The sequence below is a fragment of the Phaethon aethereus genome, assembly GCF_964289735.1.
Source record: "Phaethon aethereus genome assembly, chromosome: 1".
NCBI classification, from domain to species: domain Eukaryota; kingdom Metazoa; phylum Chordata; class Aves; order Phaethontiformes; family Phaethontidae; genus Phaethon; species Phaethon aethereus.
The window spans coordinates 193,811,042-193,833,975 of NC_138575.1; the positions used below are offsets into that span (position 1 = coordinate 193,811,042).

The 22,934-nt window shown below is 36.9% G+C and overlaps 1 protein-coding gene across 1 annotated transcript in view; it reads right to left on the reverse strand.

Moving 5' to 3' along the window:
- The window catches only part of FREM2 (FRAS1 related extracellular matrix 2), a 144,063-nt gene that overhangs the window by 42,585 nt on the left and 78,544 nt on the right, over positions 1-22,934 (reverse strand). The window contains exons 3-6 of the mRNA XM_082010921.1: positions 20,193-20,339; positions 17,714-17,944; positions 14,828-14,953; positions 13,721-13,972 (exon numbers count right to left, since the gene is read on the reverse strand). Coding sequence (XP_081867047.1) covers positions 13,721-13,972; positions 14,828-14,953; positions 17,714-17,944; positions 20,193-20,339 — 756 coding nt within the window. The remainder of the gene's footprint in view (positions 1-13,720; positions 13,973-14,827; positions 14,954-17,713; positions 17,945-20,192; positions 20,340-22,934) is intronic.

Sequence of the window (22,934 nt, forward strand, 5' to 3'; positions counted from 1 at the left end):
ATTTTTTGTTCAGACCCACAGATTTCACTGGCATGAAGTTACAATAATCAGAGCAGAAAGGTTAGGAGCTTTAGTCCCAGGTTTCTTGGCACAGCAATGAAATCTTTGTCGTGCCTTTGTACTTATACAGTCAGGAGTGTATATCGACTACAGCACTAGTCAGTCATCAAGCAGGAAAACACACTTCTCATGCTGTTAGAAATAGGTCGGTCTTTGAAGGTATATAAAAAAAACAATGCAATAGAATGAAAATGTTTATTCCCAGGGAGGCTTATGTTTTTAAAATTATATCCTTACAACCTGCTTTAGAGGAACAGGGCAAAATAGTAGATTGGTTGTGGGAGGTGTAAGGCGTCACAATTAGTTTGGGCTGCCAGCGCAAATAATACATAAAGCAGGATAGGGCAAACACAAAAGAACAAACTCTTCTGTTCTGACACCTGGATAAGCCTTAATACTAAAATGATTTTCAGTGATGTATGTTTCCAAAGAGAGATACTCATGCTGTTAGAAATAAGTCGGTCTTTGAAGGTATATAAAAAAACCAATGCAATAGAATGAAAATGTTTATCCCCAGGGAGGCTTATGTTTTTAAAATTATATCCTTACAACCTGCTTTAGAGGAACAGGGCAAAATAGTAGATTGGTTGTGGGAGGTGTAAGGCGTCACAATTAGTTTGGGCTGCCAGCGCAAATAATACATAAAGCAGGATAGGGCAAACACAAAAGAACAGACTCTTCTGTTCTGACACCTGGATAAGCCTTAATACTAAAATGATTTTCAGTGATGTATGTTTCCAATGAGAGATACATATATATATTCTCAAGAGGAGAGAAATAACAGAAAATATCAGAGCTGCCACTCTAACATATTTAGATATTGGAACTAGGAGAAGCAGTCATTACAACTGAACTCATGGTTGATCTTTTCTAGTGGTGTTAAACTTTTTATTCCTAAAAACATTTGCCTTCCTTCTTTCCATGTACAGTACAAGGCTACGATGTGAACATTATGAGTTGCCAGAGCTAGCAGAAGTCTGTTGTGGTAATGCAGAAGGTGCAAAACAGTGCTTTGTAAGCCTGCTAGCCTGTTCTGGTACAGCCGAGACATGTTAATGCAATGCTGAGTCCAAAGTAATGAGCCCTGATGGTTAACACAGCTAATTAGCTTGGACATAACAACAGACAAACATGGACAGATTTCCTCTGGCCTTGATCTGGCTCATACCCAGACAACGTATATGTCCCTACACAATGCTTACTTGCATTTCGGTATCGGAGCTAGCATTAAATGACAGAGCTGCTGAGTCTATAACACAAGACTCTCCATCCTTCCGAACGTGAAGTGGATAAGTTGTGGATAGACCAGTTAAGGACAAGAGTTCCATTAAATTTGAGAAGGAATGGGCATGTACTGTTTAATAGCAGTAAAGGTCAACTTCTGTAGTCTCTCATACATGCATGTTAATGGGAGCAAAAGAAAAGCTCAGAAAAACTGTCCTTTACAAAAAATTTATATTATGATATTATCAAAGAGGACTTTAACATGTGAAACTAGGTAGCACCATTCTACAGCTATTTACACATACTTGAAGCTATGCAAGCAACTGAGCTTGCATTTAGCACAATGAATTTAATTTGCCAAGTCATTTATTTTTGCTGAGTGCTGTAGAAGCAGGGGTCAAGATTACAGTCAGAGCTCAGTTCTGGAGCAGGTACCTATTGTGCAAATGCCAATAGCTTTTTATTTGATGTGGTCAAAACAGATTACTTTTCAAATTTGTACGTTGTAATCTTAACAGCTTTCATCTTCTTAGCACTGTTGTCATAACTTTTGCAATCAAAAAGTAAATTCACCTCAGAATCAAAATTAGTAGTTGCGGCCAAATTGCCACACACATTATCTCAAGCAAATAAAGTCTGCATTTCCATTTGTCTCAACAGTCCATTTCTGTCTAGCAACTTACAATGATTTTTTAAAGGATACTGCAAACATTATAACAGGTAAAAGGACAGACTCAAATTAATACAACCTTTACCAAACCCAGTTCCATTTAAAAAAAAAACCACAAATTTTTTTTTAATCTACAAAGGCAATACCATATATTCACTGGACTAGTTCAGCACTGAATTACTCTAATTTTACGTAACTTAACCCTGTAATTTCAGTACAGTAACACAGTGTGAATCAAGATCAATAACTCCTATGAACAACATTATATATGATTCACTTTTAATTAATTATGATACATACTAATTCAGTATAGACCTTTACATTTTAACTCACCCTTTACGTTAAAGTTCATCCATGCTTCAGTTTCTCTACTCACCGTACCATCACAAGCAGCACCTGCCTAGCAGGCCTGGAGTTCACATCTAACCTCTCTGCTACAAGAATAAGTAAAAGTCAAATGTGAGCAACGTAGTACAGCAAAGGAGGTAGACTACAGCACTAGCTGCAAGACTGAGGACGGCAGTAAGATGGCTACAGTGATACCCCATCTCTGGTCACCTACTTGTCAGTCCCATTCCTGCTGCAAGGACAGCCTGCAACGTACTTTGCAGCCTGAAGAACTCAGCTAATTCTGATTTTGCTTAATGCCAGGTTGCAATTCATAATGGTTCAGTAATAACTAGGTGAGCTACAGATTGTGCCCGAACCATGGAGAGTAAAGACATCTGGGTGCATGAAGGCATGCTGTAGCTCAACTTGTACAAGATGTGTGCCTTTAAACTGAAGATGACTTTTTGAACAATTAGTTAACTGTTACGTACAAGATGGCAACGAACAGTCTTAAGTTGCCTCCCAGCTATAACGGGCATTTCAGAAGAAAGGCTAATGTGTGAGGTTGACTATTACAAGAGACCTTCTCTTGGAAGCAATTAATTCACCTTTGTTGATTTGCTGAGAAACATTGTTACCTTTCCAAAATACCAAATTCATATATATGTCAACTAACATATAAGTGAAAATATTTATTAGTAGAAGTAGTATTGTTATGATCCTTGCATGCACCCTCAGGATATAGCCTGCAGACCTTGATATCACTGGAACTATCACAGGTGTCAGAGGAGCTTTTCATTTGTTCAGAGTGTGAGGACAGGGCCAAAAGATTTTTCCTGCTACAAGTTCATCAAGCTCCAATCACCTGCACAAACTATTCCATTATCCAAATAACTGCCTAATTTGCCAATGTAAATAAAAATATAAAGACTAATAGCTGAAGAAACAAACACTTTGGAATCTGGGGACACACCCAAACGTGATGGTGTTGCCTGCAGCAATCATCTGACTTTCATATACCTTTTTCCTACTGGCTAGACCTCCCACAGAGCTTGAAACCTGCTACATGTTCTATTTTTAAAAAGAATGAGATAATTTTTATGTAAGAGGCCCAGGAAATGGCATCAGTAACAAATTCTCAATGAACTGATGAAATAGAAGCAGGCAGATAAATGGGAAAGCTTGGCAGCAGTATTTAAATATACCACACACAAGGTACCTCACAAGGAGGCCAAGCATGAAGGAGCTCACAGTCAGTGATTCATATGTGCGATAGCAAATGAGGACTGCTACAAACAGAGATGGTAGGAGAAGCTGAAGAGCATTTTAGAAATTAGGCTACATAAATATGTAGCATGTAGCCATTTCTAAATATGTTTTTCACATTTTAATTTAGTAATTAGTTTACTACTTGGCCTTACAGAAAAAGCAGTCTATAGAATGAATCTGAGCTTAATAAGTAAATTTGCAAAACCAGAGGTTTTCTGAGAAGAATATTTTCAGTTTTTTTCTTTCAAATCATGTTCCTCACACCTACACTCATATCAAGAAACACAACCACAAAACTGCAATAGCTCATTATATGAACATTTTCTTTATAATGTCTTATAACATCATCCACTTAAATCATGACCCTGATCTCTAACACTTTAAAGCCCAAAGTCATAGTGATGACAATTATGTTTTCTCCCCAGCTGAGATTTCCACTGGTTGGCAAGTAGTATTAGTAAGGCTTTTGAATGATAAACAAGAATTGTGTTTGGTAATGACAGCTGACAGGAGGATGGTGAGGAAGTTGTGGAGACTCAATAGCAAAGACAGAAATCCTGGACTTTCATAAAAGTAAATGCATGCTGGAAATGGGTGAGCTCCTTATGCAATGAAAGCCATCAGACTTTGAGAGAAAGGATATAACAATATCCTAAAGGTCAAAACAGATCCAAATTGTGCATTTTCTGATACTGATTTTTCATAGAATCACAGAACAGTTCTTATGTCCAAACTAAATTTACCCTCTTTCAGTTTAAAATCATTCCCTCCTGTCACTACAGGCCCTGGTAAAAAGTCTCTTTCTCTCTTTCTTATAAGCCCCCTTTATCTGTTGAAAGGCTGCAATAAGGTGTCCACAGAACCTTCTCCAGGCTGAACAACCCCAACTGTCTCAGCCTGTCCTCACAGGAGAGGTGTTCCATCCCTCTGATCATTTTTGTGGCTCTCCTCTGGACCCACTCCAACAGGTCCATGTCTTTCCTGTGCTGAGGGCTCCATAGCTGGACGCAGGACTCCAGGTGGAGTCTCACCAGAGTGGAGTAGAGGGGCAGAATCACCTCCCTTGACCTGCTGGCCATGCTGCTTTTGATGCAGCCCAGGATACAATTGGCTTTCTGGGATGCAAAGAGCAGATTGCTGGTTCATGTCCAATTTTTCATCCACCAGTATCCCCAAGTCCTTCTGTGCAGGGGGCGTTACCATTCATCCCCCAGTCTGTACTGATATTGGGGATTGCCCCAACTTGGTTGCGGAACTTTGCACTTGGCCTTGTTGAACCTCATGAGGTTCACATGGGCCCACTTCTCAAGCCCGGAAAGGTCCTTCTGTATGGCATCCCCTCCCTCAGGCATGCCAACTGCACCACTCAGCTTGGTATCATCTGAAAACTTGCTGAGGGTGCATTAAATCCCACTGTCTATGTCATTGATGAAAATATTAAACAGTATTGGTCCCAGTACAGACCCTTGAAGAACACTACTCATTAGTGGTTTCTGTTTGGACTTTGAAACATTGAGTGTCACTATTTGGATGCAGCCATCCAGCTAATTTCTTATCCATCTAATGGTCTATCTATCAAACCCATCTCTCTTCAATTTTGAGGTAAGAATGTTGGGGCAGCCTGTATCAAAGGCCTTGAAGAAGTCCAGGTAGATCACATCTGTAGCACTTCCTTTGTCCACCGATGCAGTCACTCCATCATAGAAGGCCATTAGATTAGTGAGGTATGATTTGCCCTTGGTGAAGCCATGTTAGCTGTCTCTAATCACTTCCCTGTCTTCCGTATTTCTCTACATATCTTCCAGAAGGATCTGTTCCGTGATTTTACCAGGCACAGAGGTGAAGCTGTTAAATTTATTTTAAGGAAATGAATTACAAATCTGAATCTTATCAAAGCAGCAAATGTGTTTGGTTTCATTGAAGAACAAATGAAGAAGTAACTATCATTACTACAAATCATCCAGAGAAGAAGAACAGCATAACCAAGAAATGTAAAATACTTTGTTTTCCAGGTGGCTGTTGGTACTTGTATATCATTTCTGGCACAGCCTGCACCACATTTTTAAAAGAAAATTATTATTCTGTCCATTCTTGTAGATAGTTATTAAATCTGTTCTTCTGCCTATATGTATATATAGACTTTTCTGGATTGGAGAACCATATCACAAGAGAGGCTAAAAAAGACACTGTCCCAATTCTGACTTTAGATTTTTGCACTTTTACTCTTCAGTCACAATGCTAGCTATGTTGCATTTGCTTAACTGGCAGAAACAATTTCTTACAGGCTTTTCTGCCCACATACATTGGGAACACATTTAGGCCACTGAGGTCTGAGAAGAAAAACATGCAAGAGATCTTCCATGCTCTCTTTACAGGAGCTAATGTTGAGGATGGGACTCGGCGGAGAATACAGAACAGAAGTGAAAATAGAGTAACAGCCAGACTTATCAGACCATAAAACCAGAGCTCTAATGACAGAAAATATGATCTGCTGTATGTTAAAAGTTCTTGAATCGTCTCTTTTGGACTTCTGACCCCATTCATGTGGGAAGAGAAAAGAGTTGCCAGACAGTAATGTGAAATAATAACTGAGTTAATCCTTTGAAGATTTACACATTCAAAAGGAGAATCAATGTCATTAAAGCCCAATGGGTTACACTGGTTAGTGTGTTGTTTCTTATTTTTTGGGTCTTCAAAGACTGATGAGCAAAATGGCAAAGTCTCAGTATAAGGAATTTCAGAGGAAACAAGATGATCTGAAGAAACCTTAGGAAAATTGAATGTACCAAGATGTCCTACACAACCTGATTATCCGAATCTTAAACACACAAAGCACTCACTGGGTCACTATATTAATTCCCTAACGACCGCAAGCAACCAAGAACAAATGATTAATTTAGAATGGTTTGCTAGGCAGTTGCCACATTTTCAAACAGTCTATAATAAATATAAGCTCTGCAGTAAAAAGACCAAAGCCATAAAAAATACAATATGCTACAGGAGGACAGGAGATATAAATGTTCAATGTACTCATGAGTGAACTATCATAAAACAATGATCCATTAGGCTCTGGAAAACAACATAGTACACATAAGAACACCATTTCATTTAACTCACTCTAGATTTAACAGGAAGTATCAGTTTTCTACAGTTCATGTAATTTCATACCTTCTGCTTATCAACTGTTTTATGTGCTTTGAGTACAAAACTCAAAAGCTGTTGTCTGTATTTTGACACTCTCCTAGAAATACTACTATAATTCACATAGAAATATAATAATGCATATGTAAGCTAACCATTTAAGAACTTGCAGTAGTGAAGGCTTAGACATATGCTGCTCTACTAGCTGAGTCCTCTGTCCTGGAGAGGAGCCATCTGAAATAGATGTGACAAAGTACTGTCTGGAGGTCATCCTCTGTCCTCCTTATGTATTAAAGGAACCTAGATCATAAGGTTGAACTATATACCTAGTTATTAAGTGGATAAGTAAAGATAAGATTAATCAAACATCTGTAGTTCATATATATATAACATGTGAGTGTGTACCTGCAGACACACACATATAATAAGCTGTCAGGAACAGATATAGCTGGAAAAACAAATCATAAATGCACCTGGTTGCCTCTACAGAATGTCTTACTATAATATATGACATTAATTTATTTCTGTGATAGACAACAAACAGGGACTTTCCAAAATCTTTAAGGCTATCATCATAAATTGAACATTTTTCACTCTGTTGAACTGGTGATAATAAGAAACCATAAGTAAAGAAAACTGGGAGTATAACATGTCATAAAATGGCTGTCTTCCACTTTTTCCCTTGACTAGTTGCCAATCTGGCCACCTGCCACAGACTGGGGAAAGGGGAGGGCTCACACAGAAATTTTACCTAATGAGAGGACAAAAGAAGTTAAAAGCTGCACAGAAGTGCCAGAGGCATCAGACCCACAGGCATTGTAAAGACAGAAAAGGAAGAAAGTAGTAAAAGATGGATGTACAGAGGAAAAAAGAACAACTAGTTTGTTATTTTAGTCATTTCCAGAGAATGGTGAAGGATACTTGGCCAAATCATGACTCCAGTCCATAATATAACACTAGACATGCTCTGCCAATAGTGTCAGGTTGTAAATAAAATTGGACAAATAGATTAGCAGATATTAACTAGCAAGACCAATCAACCACCCCCTCAGTTTAAGGTTATGACACAAGTATTGTTGAAAAGAAAAAGACACATTTGATTGCCTGCCTCAGAAGCCAGTGGAAGTAAGGAGACTCCAGACAGCTTTGTGAGATAAGGATGTCCCTCTGACAAACTAGGTTACTAATAGAATATTTAATTATCATCATCTGAAATTTGGCTCAGTATACACACTGAAAGTTAGTTAATACTTTATGCCTACTGGGAGACAATGCAAAATATATATTTATAATGTAGCACTGCAGTGCTGACTTTCTGCCTCTTTTCAGGCTATTGATGGTAAACATCAGTATGGACTTTACTACTCCAAGCAAGTTGGACAAGTGCTAGTGGCTACTGATTTCCAGAAGATGGTCTAAGGATTTCCAAAGTTTAATTAACTGTAGAGGGAGTGGCAGCAAGTGTTTTAAAGAAATCTCCAGAAGACTAAAGACTTAATCTGTTCTGTTTGACCTCTAACATTGGCTTTCTGCATTACCATACCATGATCATGGCATCATCTGCTTTACTCACCTGTAAAATATTCCCAGATAGTGCTATCCTCTATCATGGTGGATGATATGAGTGATCAGTTCTGTTGAGTAGGTATAAAGAAAATGGTAAGCAAACCTCTGACATAAGCCTGAGGCCTTTGCTTTCCCAGCCTTGATGTAGAAATGTCAAGAAGTCTGAACGGCTGCTTGCCCATCTAATGTGAATGAAGTGGAACAAATGTATTTAATGTACTTCCTGCTGTGAACAGCATGAGGCTTCAACAATTCCACTAAGGCAAGATGACTGTTTGTCAGCCTGACGGTAAGGCTGTGTGCTCTCATGGCAACACTAAATACAGTAGCATGGAATTAAAACCACATGGGAAGACAGCCACTGACAAAAAACTTGAAGCAAACAAAATAATTGTAAGCATTCTCCTCTTAGCTGTAAGTGTCCAGCTGTACATTCATCACACCTCTTCTCTCCTGGTTTCCAAATGTGATTACAAAAGAAGACTTTAAAATTTGCCCACAGCACAAAACAGAGTAAGTAAAAAAAGAGTCCAAATCATCAGCTGAGCAATCAAAACATTTGACTATGAGAGCGCAGAGCTTTGACTGAAAGCCTTGTTGCAAGGACTAAAGCATTTTGTATCAGACTTCTTGCACACAACACAGCAACGTGTTAGTGTTGGAACCAAATTACAGGCTCCTCATTCCCAGATAAATACTAACAAAAGAGTTTGATCTCATTTTTTATATATATATGTGACATGATTTCAGAGTCACAGCTTCATTTGGAAAAACAGTGCACTTCTAAGGCTGATCTTGCTTAGTTGCTAAGTGCCTGGGGATTAAGGCATTTGCATGGAAGACTGGGGTCTGGGTGTTTTCAGACTAAACTCCAGGACTCCTCAAGGGGAATGAAAAGTGCACAGCAACCCTATCTTTCTTTTCCTGGATGCATAATATCGATCTATTATGTAAAGTGCCTCCTCTGAATGAGCTTTATGCTGAACTCTGTGCTCTCCATGCAGGATAGGTATGTCCTGAGTCAATCAACTGACCTCAAATTCTTCAGGGATTTCTGTTCATCCTCCAGATCCTTGAGATGCATGAAGACAAGTAGTTTAGCCCATCAATTCTGGCTAGATTTACTAACACATGTTCACATTTGTATGGAAAATGGTTGAGGTTTTTTGTTTGGTTTTGGATTTTATCTTGAACGTCTAAATACCTATTGAAACACTCTTCAGAATTCATTTCTTTAGATTTCAACTAGATTCTGTTAGTTTTTTCTTTAGAAATCATAATTACTCTAAATACCTATTGAAACACTCTTCAGAATTCATTTCTTTAGATTTCAACTAGATTCTGTTAGTTTTTTCTTTAGAAATCATAATTACTCTAAATACCTATTGAAACACTCTTCAGAATTCATTTCTTTAGATTTCAACTAGATTCTGTTAGTTTTTTCTTTAGAAATCATAATTACTTTATGAAGCAGGAATAGCTATGTATCTCTCTGTTGTTTAATGACATTCTATAGTAGGAGCTGTTTTAACACAAAATTTAAAAAAAATTAATTCCTTCATGCCAGTAGTTCTTACCACTTTGGGTTTAAGGCAAATTAAATTTCTATTGTCAGAAATTGATGTATTCAGATGCATCAGGTACCCACAGTGATTGATCTCAACAGTTTAGATACTTCTAGGGTGGGATGGTTCCTGGGAGTACAGCTCTCTTTTAATTAACTATAGAAGGATCCTGACCCGCTTGAATGAGATGTCTAAATGTATAGATGGCTCCTATCAGGTGGGATTACTGCCACTCAAAAGTGGATGATTTGTATAGGTCTTTCCCCTGGCTGCTTTTCTTTGAGTGTCTCATGGTTAGTACCTATCACCTCTGACTCAAACAGATCCATGTTTTTATTTTTTAGTGCTTAAACTGTAGTGACACATATGACTCTGTCTCCAAGATTTCCATGCACAACTTACTTTGCTGTGTATTTCATTAACTTAATCCTTTTCTTCTTTCCTATCTGTCTCCAACTTCAGGACCTATCAGGAAAAGTCTCTTTCAAATTAATAAATGTCCCAACAGCAGCACCAATTTTAAAATCACCTTTCACAATATATAAATACACCTGTGCATGTTCTACATAGTATGATTTTTTTTCAGATTTTGCTTTGGCAGCACAGCACAACTGTATAATCCCCAATTAAAGTATTCAATTGCCAGGAATTTCTTTAATATAATCTGCTTCACTAGAAAGTTGAGCATGCCTCTTTTACCTTTTGTTTATTGTCATGATTGTACAGCAACTCAGCTATTTTAGTCAGACCCTAAGGCACTTCTCTATAAATGAAAGAAGAAGAAAAGACTTTGATGATAGGTACTGAAGGTGAATGTTTCCTAATTAACTTGCATTGAATGCCAGAGGAGATAAGGTAATGTTGCTAGCGCTGACTTGACTTCCATAGGAAAGATCTCATGTAGTATTATTAAACTTTGACCTTTGCTGTTTGTATCTTTTGACCTGAAGAAGTCAATGCATAAAGTCAATCCAGTCACAGTACTTGAAGAAATCACAACTTAATGACATGCTGTGACATTCAGCCAAAGAAAGTTTGTTAAGCAGAAGATGAATTTAAACAAACAATGAGAAAAATATATCAGTAGATGTGAATTAAAGAGACTAAAGTGGACTACATAATTTAGTATGATAACATTACCATAGCTCAAAGGCTGTTATATATGTGCTAAAGCTTTTATCCACCTCTTCCTTAGGCATATTCTGAATTAAATTTTATTGTTAAAAGCTAAAGAAAATGCTTTTTATTTCTCACAGCATATTATTTTAACTTAGTAAAATTAATTTTGTGCACAATAAACAATAATAACCAATGCTGCTTAAAATCCACTGCTTTTTTATGTGGAATTTCAAATGTGACTGCCAGGGTGTTAAATTGCTCACGCATTACATAAATATGTTTGTATATACAAAGCCTGAAATAAGAACATATATATTTATATGTGTGTGTGAATACATAAATAAATATGTAAGGTATAACTTAGACTTTATCTACTCTGTAGTCTGTACTCTGCACTCTGTTTTTTATAGAACAGGCAGCACAACAGACCTCAGATGAAACAAAATACATATAGACTTTTCTGTTACCACGCTTTATGTTTTTGTGCAAACTGAAAGCATGTGGTAGAAAACTTTACTGGTAAGTGAATTGTCAGTAAGTTTTTGAACGTTCTGGAATTTTTTGTGGGAGTACTTTCATTGATACAGAAAACGAAAAAGGAGTTCTGTCACACTATTTCAAATATGACATATCCAACATTTTGGGTGCAAAAAGATAAGTGAATGTTTGTAAAAAACAACCCAAACTTATCCTTCAAGGCCCCCTTATCTTTCAATAGCCAAAGTATTGTTTACTCTTACCAACAAATGTAGATATTTCAGTTGTTACATAATGAGAATATTCTACTCTAATGCCCCAAACACTTCCCCAGTTTTTTTAATAAATCCCATAATATTATTATTACTTGTGAAATAATTCTTGTTTAAAAGTTTGTAGTGTTGATGCAGGTTGTACTGATGAATGCAAGAAATATTAGACTTAAAACTGAACGGTGGTATACAAACCAAATTACTTTTCATGTTTTTTAATGGCAGTGTTAAAATAAAGGAGATTTCTTGTTAACTTTCCTAATATCTTGTGGGTGTTTCATAAACTATTAAGTTCTATACTATGTTGTTATTGATTAACTTTCATCATCTCTTATTCAAGAGCACTCTAGGTTACTGTTAAAATGACTGTATAAGCCTATGGATAACAATATCTTATTTTAAATACTAAAAACAGTATATAAAAGCATTGCCTCTCAGGCACTGATTTTCCCACCGAAGTTAGATGCTCTAATTTCAGTTCACCTCTGTTTTAAATAATCTCTCGGAGAAACATTCTCCCCATCCCAAACTTTCCATATACTTTTTAATCAGTCAGAACACCTTCCAAAGCTGGGTAATCAGCTTCTTCATGCATATATTTTTTTTATAGCTACTCTCCCAGTATTCTGTGCTCTGCTATCTACAAACTGCAAAGTTCATGAATTCATCACAATTATTAAAAAAATCAAATTGTTGTAAAAAACCTATACATATAAACCTGTATTTGCTATCAGCAAAGTCAGATAAACATATTTCTATTTCAGCTTGCATTCAATATATGGTCTGTTACTTTAGAAGGAGTGTTATTTCAAACTATTGTATTCATTAATGCTATATGATTACCCAGATGCTCCAGAGAGAAAACAAAGTCACCTCTGTCACAGGATTACACGTGAGAAATTTTAGGCAGACTGAGTATTTACGATGCAATTAGATGGGTGTCAACTTCCTGCCTTTAAGAGCTGCCTTTTATATCCTTAACTAGGGAGAAATCACTGTGCTGATAATAACTGTCTATCTTGGCATCAGACTTTCAAAGAGTACTGTACTATATAATCCCTCACATTAGTCTTTAGGAAATACGACAGTATCACAACAGATGGTTTATGGCCTCATAGAGAGGAGTAATATAGCTTATCAGTATTCCTTTCACAGAATTTACAGCTGAGATGTCAGCCTCCAAACCACATGCATAAATGAGGGTAATTGTACCAGGAAACTTTTTGCTACCACGCCTAGAAAGAGCATTGCCAAACCAACGCTCGGGACACTGAAGGAGAGGCTTGAGGCCGCAATAATACTTGCATGTATTTTTGAAAGCAGTTGGTGATACAGTGTGCCGGTTCTACTCTTCCTTAGTCACGGACCTCTCTCTAAGCAGCGTCAGAAATGTCCCTTTCAATGTAACATATCAAAGCTATTGATCATTTGAACAAAGGACATCATTCTGTCAGCACTTCCTTACTGAGGCAATTTCTAAAGAAACATTACTGTCTTTTGATTATTTGCTTTATTAAAAAGACAACGGAAGCATATGTGGACACTTCTAGGCAGAAATTTAAATGAAGCATCAAATCAGAAGGAACATAGCTTCCCTCTTAGCAGCTGCTAGATGGCTTCTGGTCCATCAGGGCCTCTAAATGGAGAGGCCTATGGCCCTTTGGAGCATAATGCAATGGGCCTGAAGACTTTGTGGACACAACCTCAGAATCACACATACAAGGGTGCCCATGCAGGGTGACATTTTGGCTTATACCTGTTACTGTGGTAGAATGTAAAGGTGCATCTCCTCACTCCCAATCACTGCTCTTGTGATTTTCTCAAGCCATAAAATATCAATACTAAATACTTTAGAAAAGGCACATAGCTTTCTAATGGCATTTTCAAATCTCAAGATGGAAGCAGCATGTGTTTTAACCACAAGGAAGAAGTGCAAAAATCCAATTTCTACACACTGATTTGAGTGTGATGGTATTTGTAATTTCTCTCATGAACTGGGAATATCACTTTATTGCGTGATGTCTTACCATCATCCTTGTCAGGTACAATGGTAATTCGAGTGCTTGGGAAATCTGTGCCAATTCTTCCACCCATTGGCATGCTCAGCAAAACATCAAAGGTCTCAGCCTCTTCATACAAGGAATCATCTATGATGACGATCCGACACGTTTTTTCTCGTTCATCTTTGTCAAAACGTAGAATGCTGTTGTGATCCTCAGGCCTGGATATGTAGTCAGAGTAAGAAAGTACAGATGTTGGGGCAGTGCCAGATGCTGTTCCTGTGGCATAAAAAAAAACCAGTCACTATACATACCATGGTTATAATGATCCCCTCACAGAGGCTGAATTTTATGTTCATTTCTGTTTACTTGGACAAACTACTTGTGTGTATGATGCAATGCAAGCACATGGCTCCTCAAATTCATTTGCAGTTTTCCAGTCAGAAGGAATACTGTAGTCTGTCACAAGAAACACAGACTGACAAAGGAGATGCTGTGAGGATTGCCAGTTAACTCCCTTAGTATAATTTACCCATTAAAGATATCAATGGACCAGAAATTAACTGTAACAGAATCTGATGAAAACAAATTATTTTGATTCCAGATCACCTCACCAAAAATATTGCTTCATCTCTGCAGATGAAAAATAATAATAAAAGCACAGGTGTAGAGAACCCATGCTCTGCATGGATATAATTAATAGGTAGATGAAAGGCAGATGAAGGAGAAGCATGGCAATTAAGCAATATTATTTTATACTAATTTTTTCAAGATAAAATAAAATAAAGTATATCCTGGGCAATCACTGCAGTGTTTTCAGTTGTTTTCAGTCATCACTTTCAGATATATGGGGCTGCATCTAAAAATCTTGCAAAAAGATAAAGAACACAGATCCTCTTCACCTCCTAACAAACAGCAGAAATTTGGAACATGATAATTTTTCAGCTGTATTCAATAATACTCTAAGACAGATTGCAAAGATGAATACATTTCCAGTTGAATCTGAAGATATTTAGATGAAAAAGAAATTAACAGAGTTATAAACAATTTTATTATGCAATAGACGGAACAATTCGTATTGCTTTTCTGTCTCTCTTCCATTTTTGCCTTTTTTTCTATAGTAGATTCTGTTACCTTGTTGTGTGTAGCAGATAACCATCAGTTCCTGGCTCACATCTCCACTTCTTCTGACTGGAATAAATAATTCACCAACATCTTCTTCAATAGTATAGGTGGACTGAGGGATAAAGACCGTTGATTCTGCAAAGAACAGACACATTTTTATGTAGATTTATGGCTTCATAAAGTCACCTGTAAAATAGCTAGGAACATTTTAGCATATTCTAAAGTGCAACAAATAACCCGTGTTTATAAGCAGTGGCGCTAAATTTAAAGAAAAACTTGGAGGGTGAGAGAAGTAGACTTTCTTAGTCTTTCAGAAATGGAAAAGAAAATCAGATCATTAGGTCTGAATTCACAAGTCCTTACTAAGTAGTCTCTGAAGTTACTGATTTACTTACCCAGGGTTAATGGTGCAGACAGTGTTTGGAGAATTTGTCCACAAGGTCTATATTTTTATTATTTCCATGGTATTTCATTATTAACTGTTAATCACAGAAGTATCAATAGCATAGCTCACACATAGGCAGTGGTTCTGCAACGCCATTCTTTAACTTACTGCATCAAGATAGCCATGAAAATCATTTGGCTTTGAGGATGCAAAATTGAGCTCCTGCTATCTTACTCTGACTTGGACATTTGACCTGAGTTGGCTACACATCTATACTCCTGTTTTATTCAAAGGAGACTCTAGCCAATAGAGTCAGTGGAGTCTGGAGAGCAATCTTACTCTAAAATGTATTGGACCAAAGAATGTCAGATCTATTTTTCAGGGAAAAAACACTACAGTGCATCTTAAATTCCTTGATTATTTTATACTCATATAAACAGATTGCTGAGTTTTATACTGTTACTAGGATTCAGGATAAATTTTGTTCTTGTTCTCTCAAAAACTCAAGAACAAAAGGTGGATATGCATATAATTATAAAGCACCTTTACAGTTTCATTAATATGTCAGCAGCCCAAACAGTATATAATTCTATATAATGTCAAATCAAATGGTATCAGTTAACTGCATAAAGAAAATCTTTTCATTATTTCAGAGTACTTTGGTAAACAATGTTCTGAAAATTGTGACTTCTTTGAAAATATGTTCCAGGTTTTATTTCTCTAACTGGAAAATACTACTAGCTTAGTAGTCAGTACTAAGCTGACTTAAGGTCACAAACTTGCCTTAAAAATGCTGTAATTCAGGTTTGATAAGATCTAGACACTTTCATTATTCCAGCAAGTCAAAAATTCAATGTGAAAAACACCAAATCCCCACCTTTTTATTTTAAAGTAAAACAAAAGGTAACACTAAAAATCCCCCATTTGTTCGTTCTATTTCTCGCTTTAGAATTAAGGTGACAAAATTAAAAACTCTATCCATCAAAAAAAAAAAGCATGAATCCGATTTGTTCTGTTTTCTCTCTCTCTCATAATTATCCAACTAGGAGTAAAATGACACTATAAAAATGAACAACATAAGAGCTCAGAGGAGAATGATCTACATCATCTCAGCTGGTATGAGAAAACACATCCTTATGCAATCACTTTCTGGAATAAAACAATAATTAATGTGCCATACATCAAGGGGCTGGTACAACTTTCCAAACAAGCTCACTGTTTTGGTGCTAAGATTATACCATTCAAATCAATGAATTTTTAAATCATTTTCACTGGAAGCAGAATAAAACTTTTGATGGTTCCTATTCAGTTAGCATCTGAACTTGTTATACCCTGCACTTTAAAAGATTATTAGGAAACCCAGTCCTTCCCCTCAAAGTTCTCTCTATATTTTTCCTGTAGATATTCCTTGATTTGCAGCTGTGCATTTTATTTTCTTCTATGCAACTTCACTTCATGTATAATTACTACAAATTTTCTGGGACTGTAAAAGTTTTATCTTAATATAAGAAATAGACAAAACTATCAAAACTATTAAGAAGACTCAGACAACTATCTTGAGTTGTGCTATCTCACTGATCATAGAAAAGACAGAGAGATTTAACACATTATCCAGTAATTTCTTTGTCTCATACATACCGCTTTTCAAGTCAAGCACTGTTTTTCTCAGTGTCTAAATATGGATGTCAGATAACCTCTGGTTTAACTTGCATTTGTAACTAGGAACTAAGAAACCTCTGCCCACCCTACCCCCCCCTTCCCCCGCCCCCAGTCCTCTTCAAATGTTAATAAGGGAAGACCATATAAAACAAGCTGCTACAGTCATCCAATACTTGAAAGATTTTTTAGGTACAGTTTTGTGTGATCATGGCCCATGGGTTCAAGTGTCTGGATGCAGCTGAAAAGCAAAGCAACGAGAGCACATTCTACTTTTTTTTTTTTAAATCAGCTTCTTTCTTCATGTACATTTAACCATAATTTTGTTTGTTCTTGACACAGCTTGTGCTGTACTTGGTCTAGTCAACTTTACCCTTATTGAGCTTCTCAGCTTGATATTAAGCAACTAGTCTGCTCCAAGTCTCGAACTTGCTGGGAACAACCAGCCTGGACTTTCCTGTACCATCCTCTCCCACATGAATTATCATGGCAGACTAAACCAAGTTAGCCTCCAGCCACCTGTGCAGATACACTCTGTTTGCAAACACATTGAACCAAAAACCTGTTATACCTAGAATGAAAACAAAACTAAACAAAACAAAACAAAAAAAACCTAGAAAAAATATGTCGAGGAAAAATGCAGCTATTTCATCAAAGCATGCTAATTTAGTTACATATTCATGAATCACTTGAAGTGATAGAGGACAAACAACTACCCAATGCCCAAGCCTGTCTTCAGAAATATTCTGAGGAAAGGTAAATTTTACTATCCACTGTTACGCATAGCATTTGCCCTCCAGTTTATCTTTTGGTATATGCACATATTGGCATTATAGTTCTAGAAAGGTTCTTACCGTCTCCTGGGTCAATAATTTCCACTGTGGATACATCAGGAAATTCCAGAACTGCCATGACAGGCTCAGAAAGAACAATTTGAAAGGACTCAGACTGTTCATGTTCACCATCACTCAAAATCCGTACTCGCCATGTAGCTAAGGTTTGGCCAGGATTAAACTGCACCTGCTTCTGGGCTTTTCCTCTGAAGTCTTTATCTTTCTTGGCAGTACCATCTTTCGTGCTAATACCTGCCAAAATCAGAAATTCAGGTCATTAATAACATCACTTGCATTTTTTCTCTCCTTATGTCATCTTTAAAAAAAAGAAGTTTTAGAAAAATATACTTTTCACAGCCTGAGAGTGTTCAACCCAACCCCATTACTCTTGATCAATTTTATGTTGGTGTCACACATAGAGGTGGAAGCACATCAATTAACATTATGAAAGCCAGTTTAGACAGAATTAGCCAAAGCAATGCTAACTACTAGAAAAACTCTACATTCTCTGAGGTTACAGCCAAGCTTCCATCTATAACTACAGATACCCAAAAGGGCCAACAGATTTCTTCCCCTTTTAACATTCTAGGTTCTTTTCTGATACAGAACATCTAAATAACATCCTGCCCGAAACCCTCAAAAATATTTATTTCTCTTAGAAAAAATGAAGACACACCTGGAAAGTTCAGCCTTCAAGGGGAAAGCTAAGGAAAACACAAAGGCACAAAGCAGTAAACCATATGGAGTAAGGATGAAAAGAAGATGTAAAATCTGAACCATTGTGGTCATTCCCACTACAATAAGCATTTTTAAAAATTATTATCCTCTTGTTTCAGTGTTTGCATAATGACAATCATTAAACTCAAGTCAAGTTGAAACTCCAAAGCCATGGGATAAAATCCAATACAGCTTATCCCACTGAGACAATGCAGACCTTACAGCCTTGGACCTAGACTGCTCTAAGATGTTTTTTCATTGGCGTTTTCCTCCCATTTTAAGGCTGTCTGACAGGCCCTCATGGAAATTATACAGTCCTTCAGAACTATCTCCAACTCATGCATTTGGTGTCTGTTTGAATGCCACTGTACCACTCAAAGCTTAAAGGTCTTTCTCATGTTTTCAGAAAAAAATTAAAACTTCTCCCTTCTCTGCCTGTTTCTTCTGACTGTATTGCTTAATATATTAAAACATATCACCTTTCCCTAAAAACCTCACCTTTCCTGCTTTCTGCTTGTGCCTCCTCCTAAGTCATAGCCAATATTTTACATAACCTATAAACCTTTAGCCCTTTTGGCACCGTAGATGGACCAGAAACACCAGTAAGCATCTTAACCAATATCTTTTATGTTCTTTCCAGTTCTGTAATTCCATTTTGCAGGATTAAGGTAGTCAGAGGCAAGTTATTCAAACCGCTTTTTCTGGATTTTGAGTCAGCTCAATTCAGAAACTGAACTTGGATCCATAGGTAGAAAATTTTGTAAACACTCTATTTGAAGGATCAGAAGTCTAATCAGTATCAGTAATTAATTTAAACCACACATCCTTAACTTTGTATTTCATCCATCTCTTTATTCTTTTACTTTCTTTAAAAGAAATATATTATCAAAGTTATTTCATTGTTCAAAACAGAGCCTTTTAAGTTAGATCCAGTTAGTTAGTGCCTATAACCCTTAAATCTCATGCCAAAGTACACCTCAATACCTGAAACTCAGATTCTTATTCAGAAAGAGACTTGAACAGAAACCTGATTTCTAAGCATGAGCTTTTACTCCATGCCAGGAAAATGCTTACATATCTCTGCAAAACCAGCTTCAAATTGAATGCCTTTTCTAAGCAGTGTAAGCTCACCATTGGTTTTGACATGAAATTGTACAAGGATAACGATGCCCTCTGGTCCAAATGCATCACTAGGAAGAGAATGGGAACAGATCCATAAGCTAGAGATAGGTGTGAGGTTGCAGAATGTGATAACTTTCACCTTTTCACTCCCCAGACACTGCAAACAGCTTTCAACATCTCCTGTATCAGCCTCAGTTGACTGCCAACATTCACTGAAGAGAATGAGCCTAATACTTGTAGCTGCTAATCAGACCAGCTCACAGTAGCCTTCCTGGAAAATGATCTATGTTTATTGTTGTCTTTCGAATTGCTACAATTGTATTTTCTCATTATAGGAAAAATAAAATCTGGATGGGAACTGTATTCTGTGATACAAATACAACAATGGTATCAATCAAATCAGAGAAACAAGGACTAGGTCTTGGGTTGTTAAGTCAAAAATTAATCGTAGAAGACAAAAAAAAAGGTGAAAATTTCATCATATAACTAAAGAAATCATACACTTAGAATAACAAGAGATACTTGCTTTAATAAATAAACATAATCCTTTGAATCTAGCTTGCTTGTTATGAAACACTAGTAAAAGGATATAGCTGTATTGATACATTTTATCAACTAGATGGTCAATAGAAGCAATTGATAGGGTTAAAATTGAACTTACTTATAAAAGAGGTTTCTCCCAGGTAACCTCTCCTTTTAAGAACAACATCAAGATATTTTGAGTCTTCATTTACTAAATAATACTCCTTTTCTAAGGAGATCCATGCCCAGTTTAGGCGAAAATGTTGATTCTTCAGCTTATTGCCTCCTGCAAAACAAAATGATTAAGAGATATTTAATAATTTTTCTTTTTTGTTAAATACTGCTTTGTCTTTTGAGGTTAATTTAACCTGTATCCTGGGTAAGATCTATATCTTAGCTGGACATTACAATCCAAAGGTTTTAAAGATTTAAAACTAAGAAATAACAAGTAAAGAACTCAGCCATGACACATTTGGTACATATAGGAATAATTTTTTTTTTTAGATGCATACAAACTAGTTACATTCATTCCAGAGTATGTTAATTTTCTTCTTGTTCAAGGGAAAAAGAAGAAGAATTAATCAAAATATATTTGAGATGCCTTTTTTAGAAATTACAAAAATTTTGGATGGTCCAAGTTTCTGCAGAACTGTATTGGTATTTCCAAATAACACACAATGAAGGACATCACACAGAACTTCCTCGATACAATCACACTGCCGGAAGCACTGGAAGACCCTTAGTATCCTGAGATGAGATGATACCTACCATCTTTTAGACTGCACTTACCCACATATCCTTCTTCTAAAACTCAGTATTTTGTTCACTAAATCCATCAATTTCTGCTCTTATTGGTTTAGAATTTATGCAAGAGCACTGTATGATTTTAGGAACAGCTTTCACATCTTCCTAGGAAATGGTTTCAACAAGATTAAGTATTCCTCATACAGTATACAGTTTATAGCTATGCTGATGCCCTCCTAAGTATGATTGCCTGTGTCACCTAGGAAAATTTAAAGAGATACAAATGCTTACTGGAATTCTCTTAAACTGTTTTGCTATGACCTATCTTCACGATATGATGAATGTCCCCAACTGAACAAGCTGCTGAGATGTGTTTTGAGAGTCAATTTTCAATAGACCAAGAGATGTCCTCACAGTTCTTTTTACACAGGCACAACTGTAGCAACACGCTCCTGGTGAAGAAAGCAAACTCCAGGGATCCTTCCAAGGTCTCTACTGTAGCAGTAGCACAACAGCTTCCTTGCGATCTCACTGAACATGGATGGTTTCTCTGCACTCAAACACTGGGTATTGAAAGCACAGGACAGCAAGCAGTACACTCAGCTGGCGAAACGGAACGGTTAACATGGACCCAGTCACCATCTCTGGCTGGCAGCTGTTGATGGCATTGTCTTTACGTTGAAGATTGTATTTCCTCTTACAATAATCAGAAGAACCTTCACGGTCCTCCTGAAACAAAAATGCCTATATATTTATCAGCAGACGTAGGCTCCCTTTTTGAAGCCAAAGCAATGCAGGAATACAGGAAGTATTACTCAAAGTTTTGGAGGGGATGATATGGAAGTCATTTAACTCCATCTGCAAAACACTAAGCACCAGCTTAAAATCTGAGCATGTCTCAGCCTAATCTCTTGTTCCCAGCAGAAATGAAGCTGTTGTGTCTACAATTAATGGGATTTACACAACTGTAAAACAACAGGAAATGTTTATTGAAATGGCAGGCTTCACAGAGTTTTTTTTAGTCCAAAAAAGCAATCCAGAAAAAACAAAGGCAAACAGATGGCACTCCAGGGTCCAGTTAAAAATGTTTTGTTTTTTTCTTTCAGTTGGAAAGGTAATAGCTGAAAAGAGTTGGCACCCATTTCACTGACTATAAACTAAATATTTGTACAACAGACCGAATATCTCAAATCAGGTTAACACATTTCTGATAAAATACAGCATAGCTTTACTTTCTCATGTACAATTTATCTCCATCTGTTCACTGATTTCCACAGTAAAAAGGCATTTCTTGTCAGAGTAGGGATTCTGGATACCACAGATTAAAAGGGCATCAAGTCAAATTCTGTATATCATCCTGTTGGCTGTGTTTATTATGACTCGGGAGAATCTTTAATTTCCATAGCAAGAATAAAATAACCTGTTCAGCTCACTGAAGGCAGATGCTCAGTCAGCAATTGTCTTCTGGGAATGCTGGTTTGTGCGAGAGGCTGTAGTCTGATCTCCTTCCCACAAGGTGCTGCTACAGAACAAGGTTTGCTCAGGTAATGATTGTCTGATACGTGCAACTTTAGAAATTAACACTTCTGTACACAAGCGAGTGAATAAAGTAATTCCTCTGAACAGCAGAGAAACATATCTAAGTACTTCAGTTCACTCATGGCTTAAGTACTGGAGGAAGAGCCAAGTGGAGGTTGGTTTTCCCCTTCCAGTTTCTTCCATTCTGTTCCTTGAAAGATTAGGCAACCTCTCCATAGGCTTCAAAGATAAGCCTCTGTATTTCTTTATTGACCTATCTACTAGAAATAAACAACAACCATACTTGTGTAATCTCACATAAAGGCAGTGGTACTGTGTAAACAAAATGAGAGAAATGGTTACTGGAATATCACGTTGCACGCCTTGCCTTGCTGCTTTCTGCTCCTTTGATCCCTGCTGTTACTGACAAAGGGGAAGGCTACAAACACATATACCAAAAACGGTAATGAGCACAAGAAAACCAGTGACTACAGTGTTAGCTATAGCAGCACTTGCATTAGGTTAGCCTTATGTCTTCCCACTAGTTTCTTGGGACAAATGCAACATAATATGTCTTGTTCTTTAATTTAGTGAGAAAAGCCATTTGTGTGCCACCCTT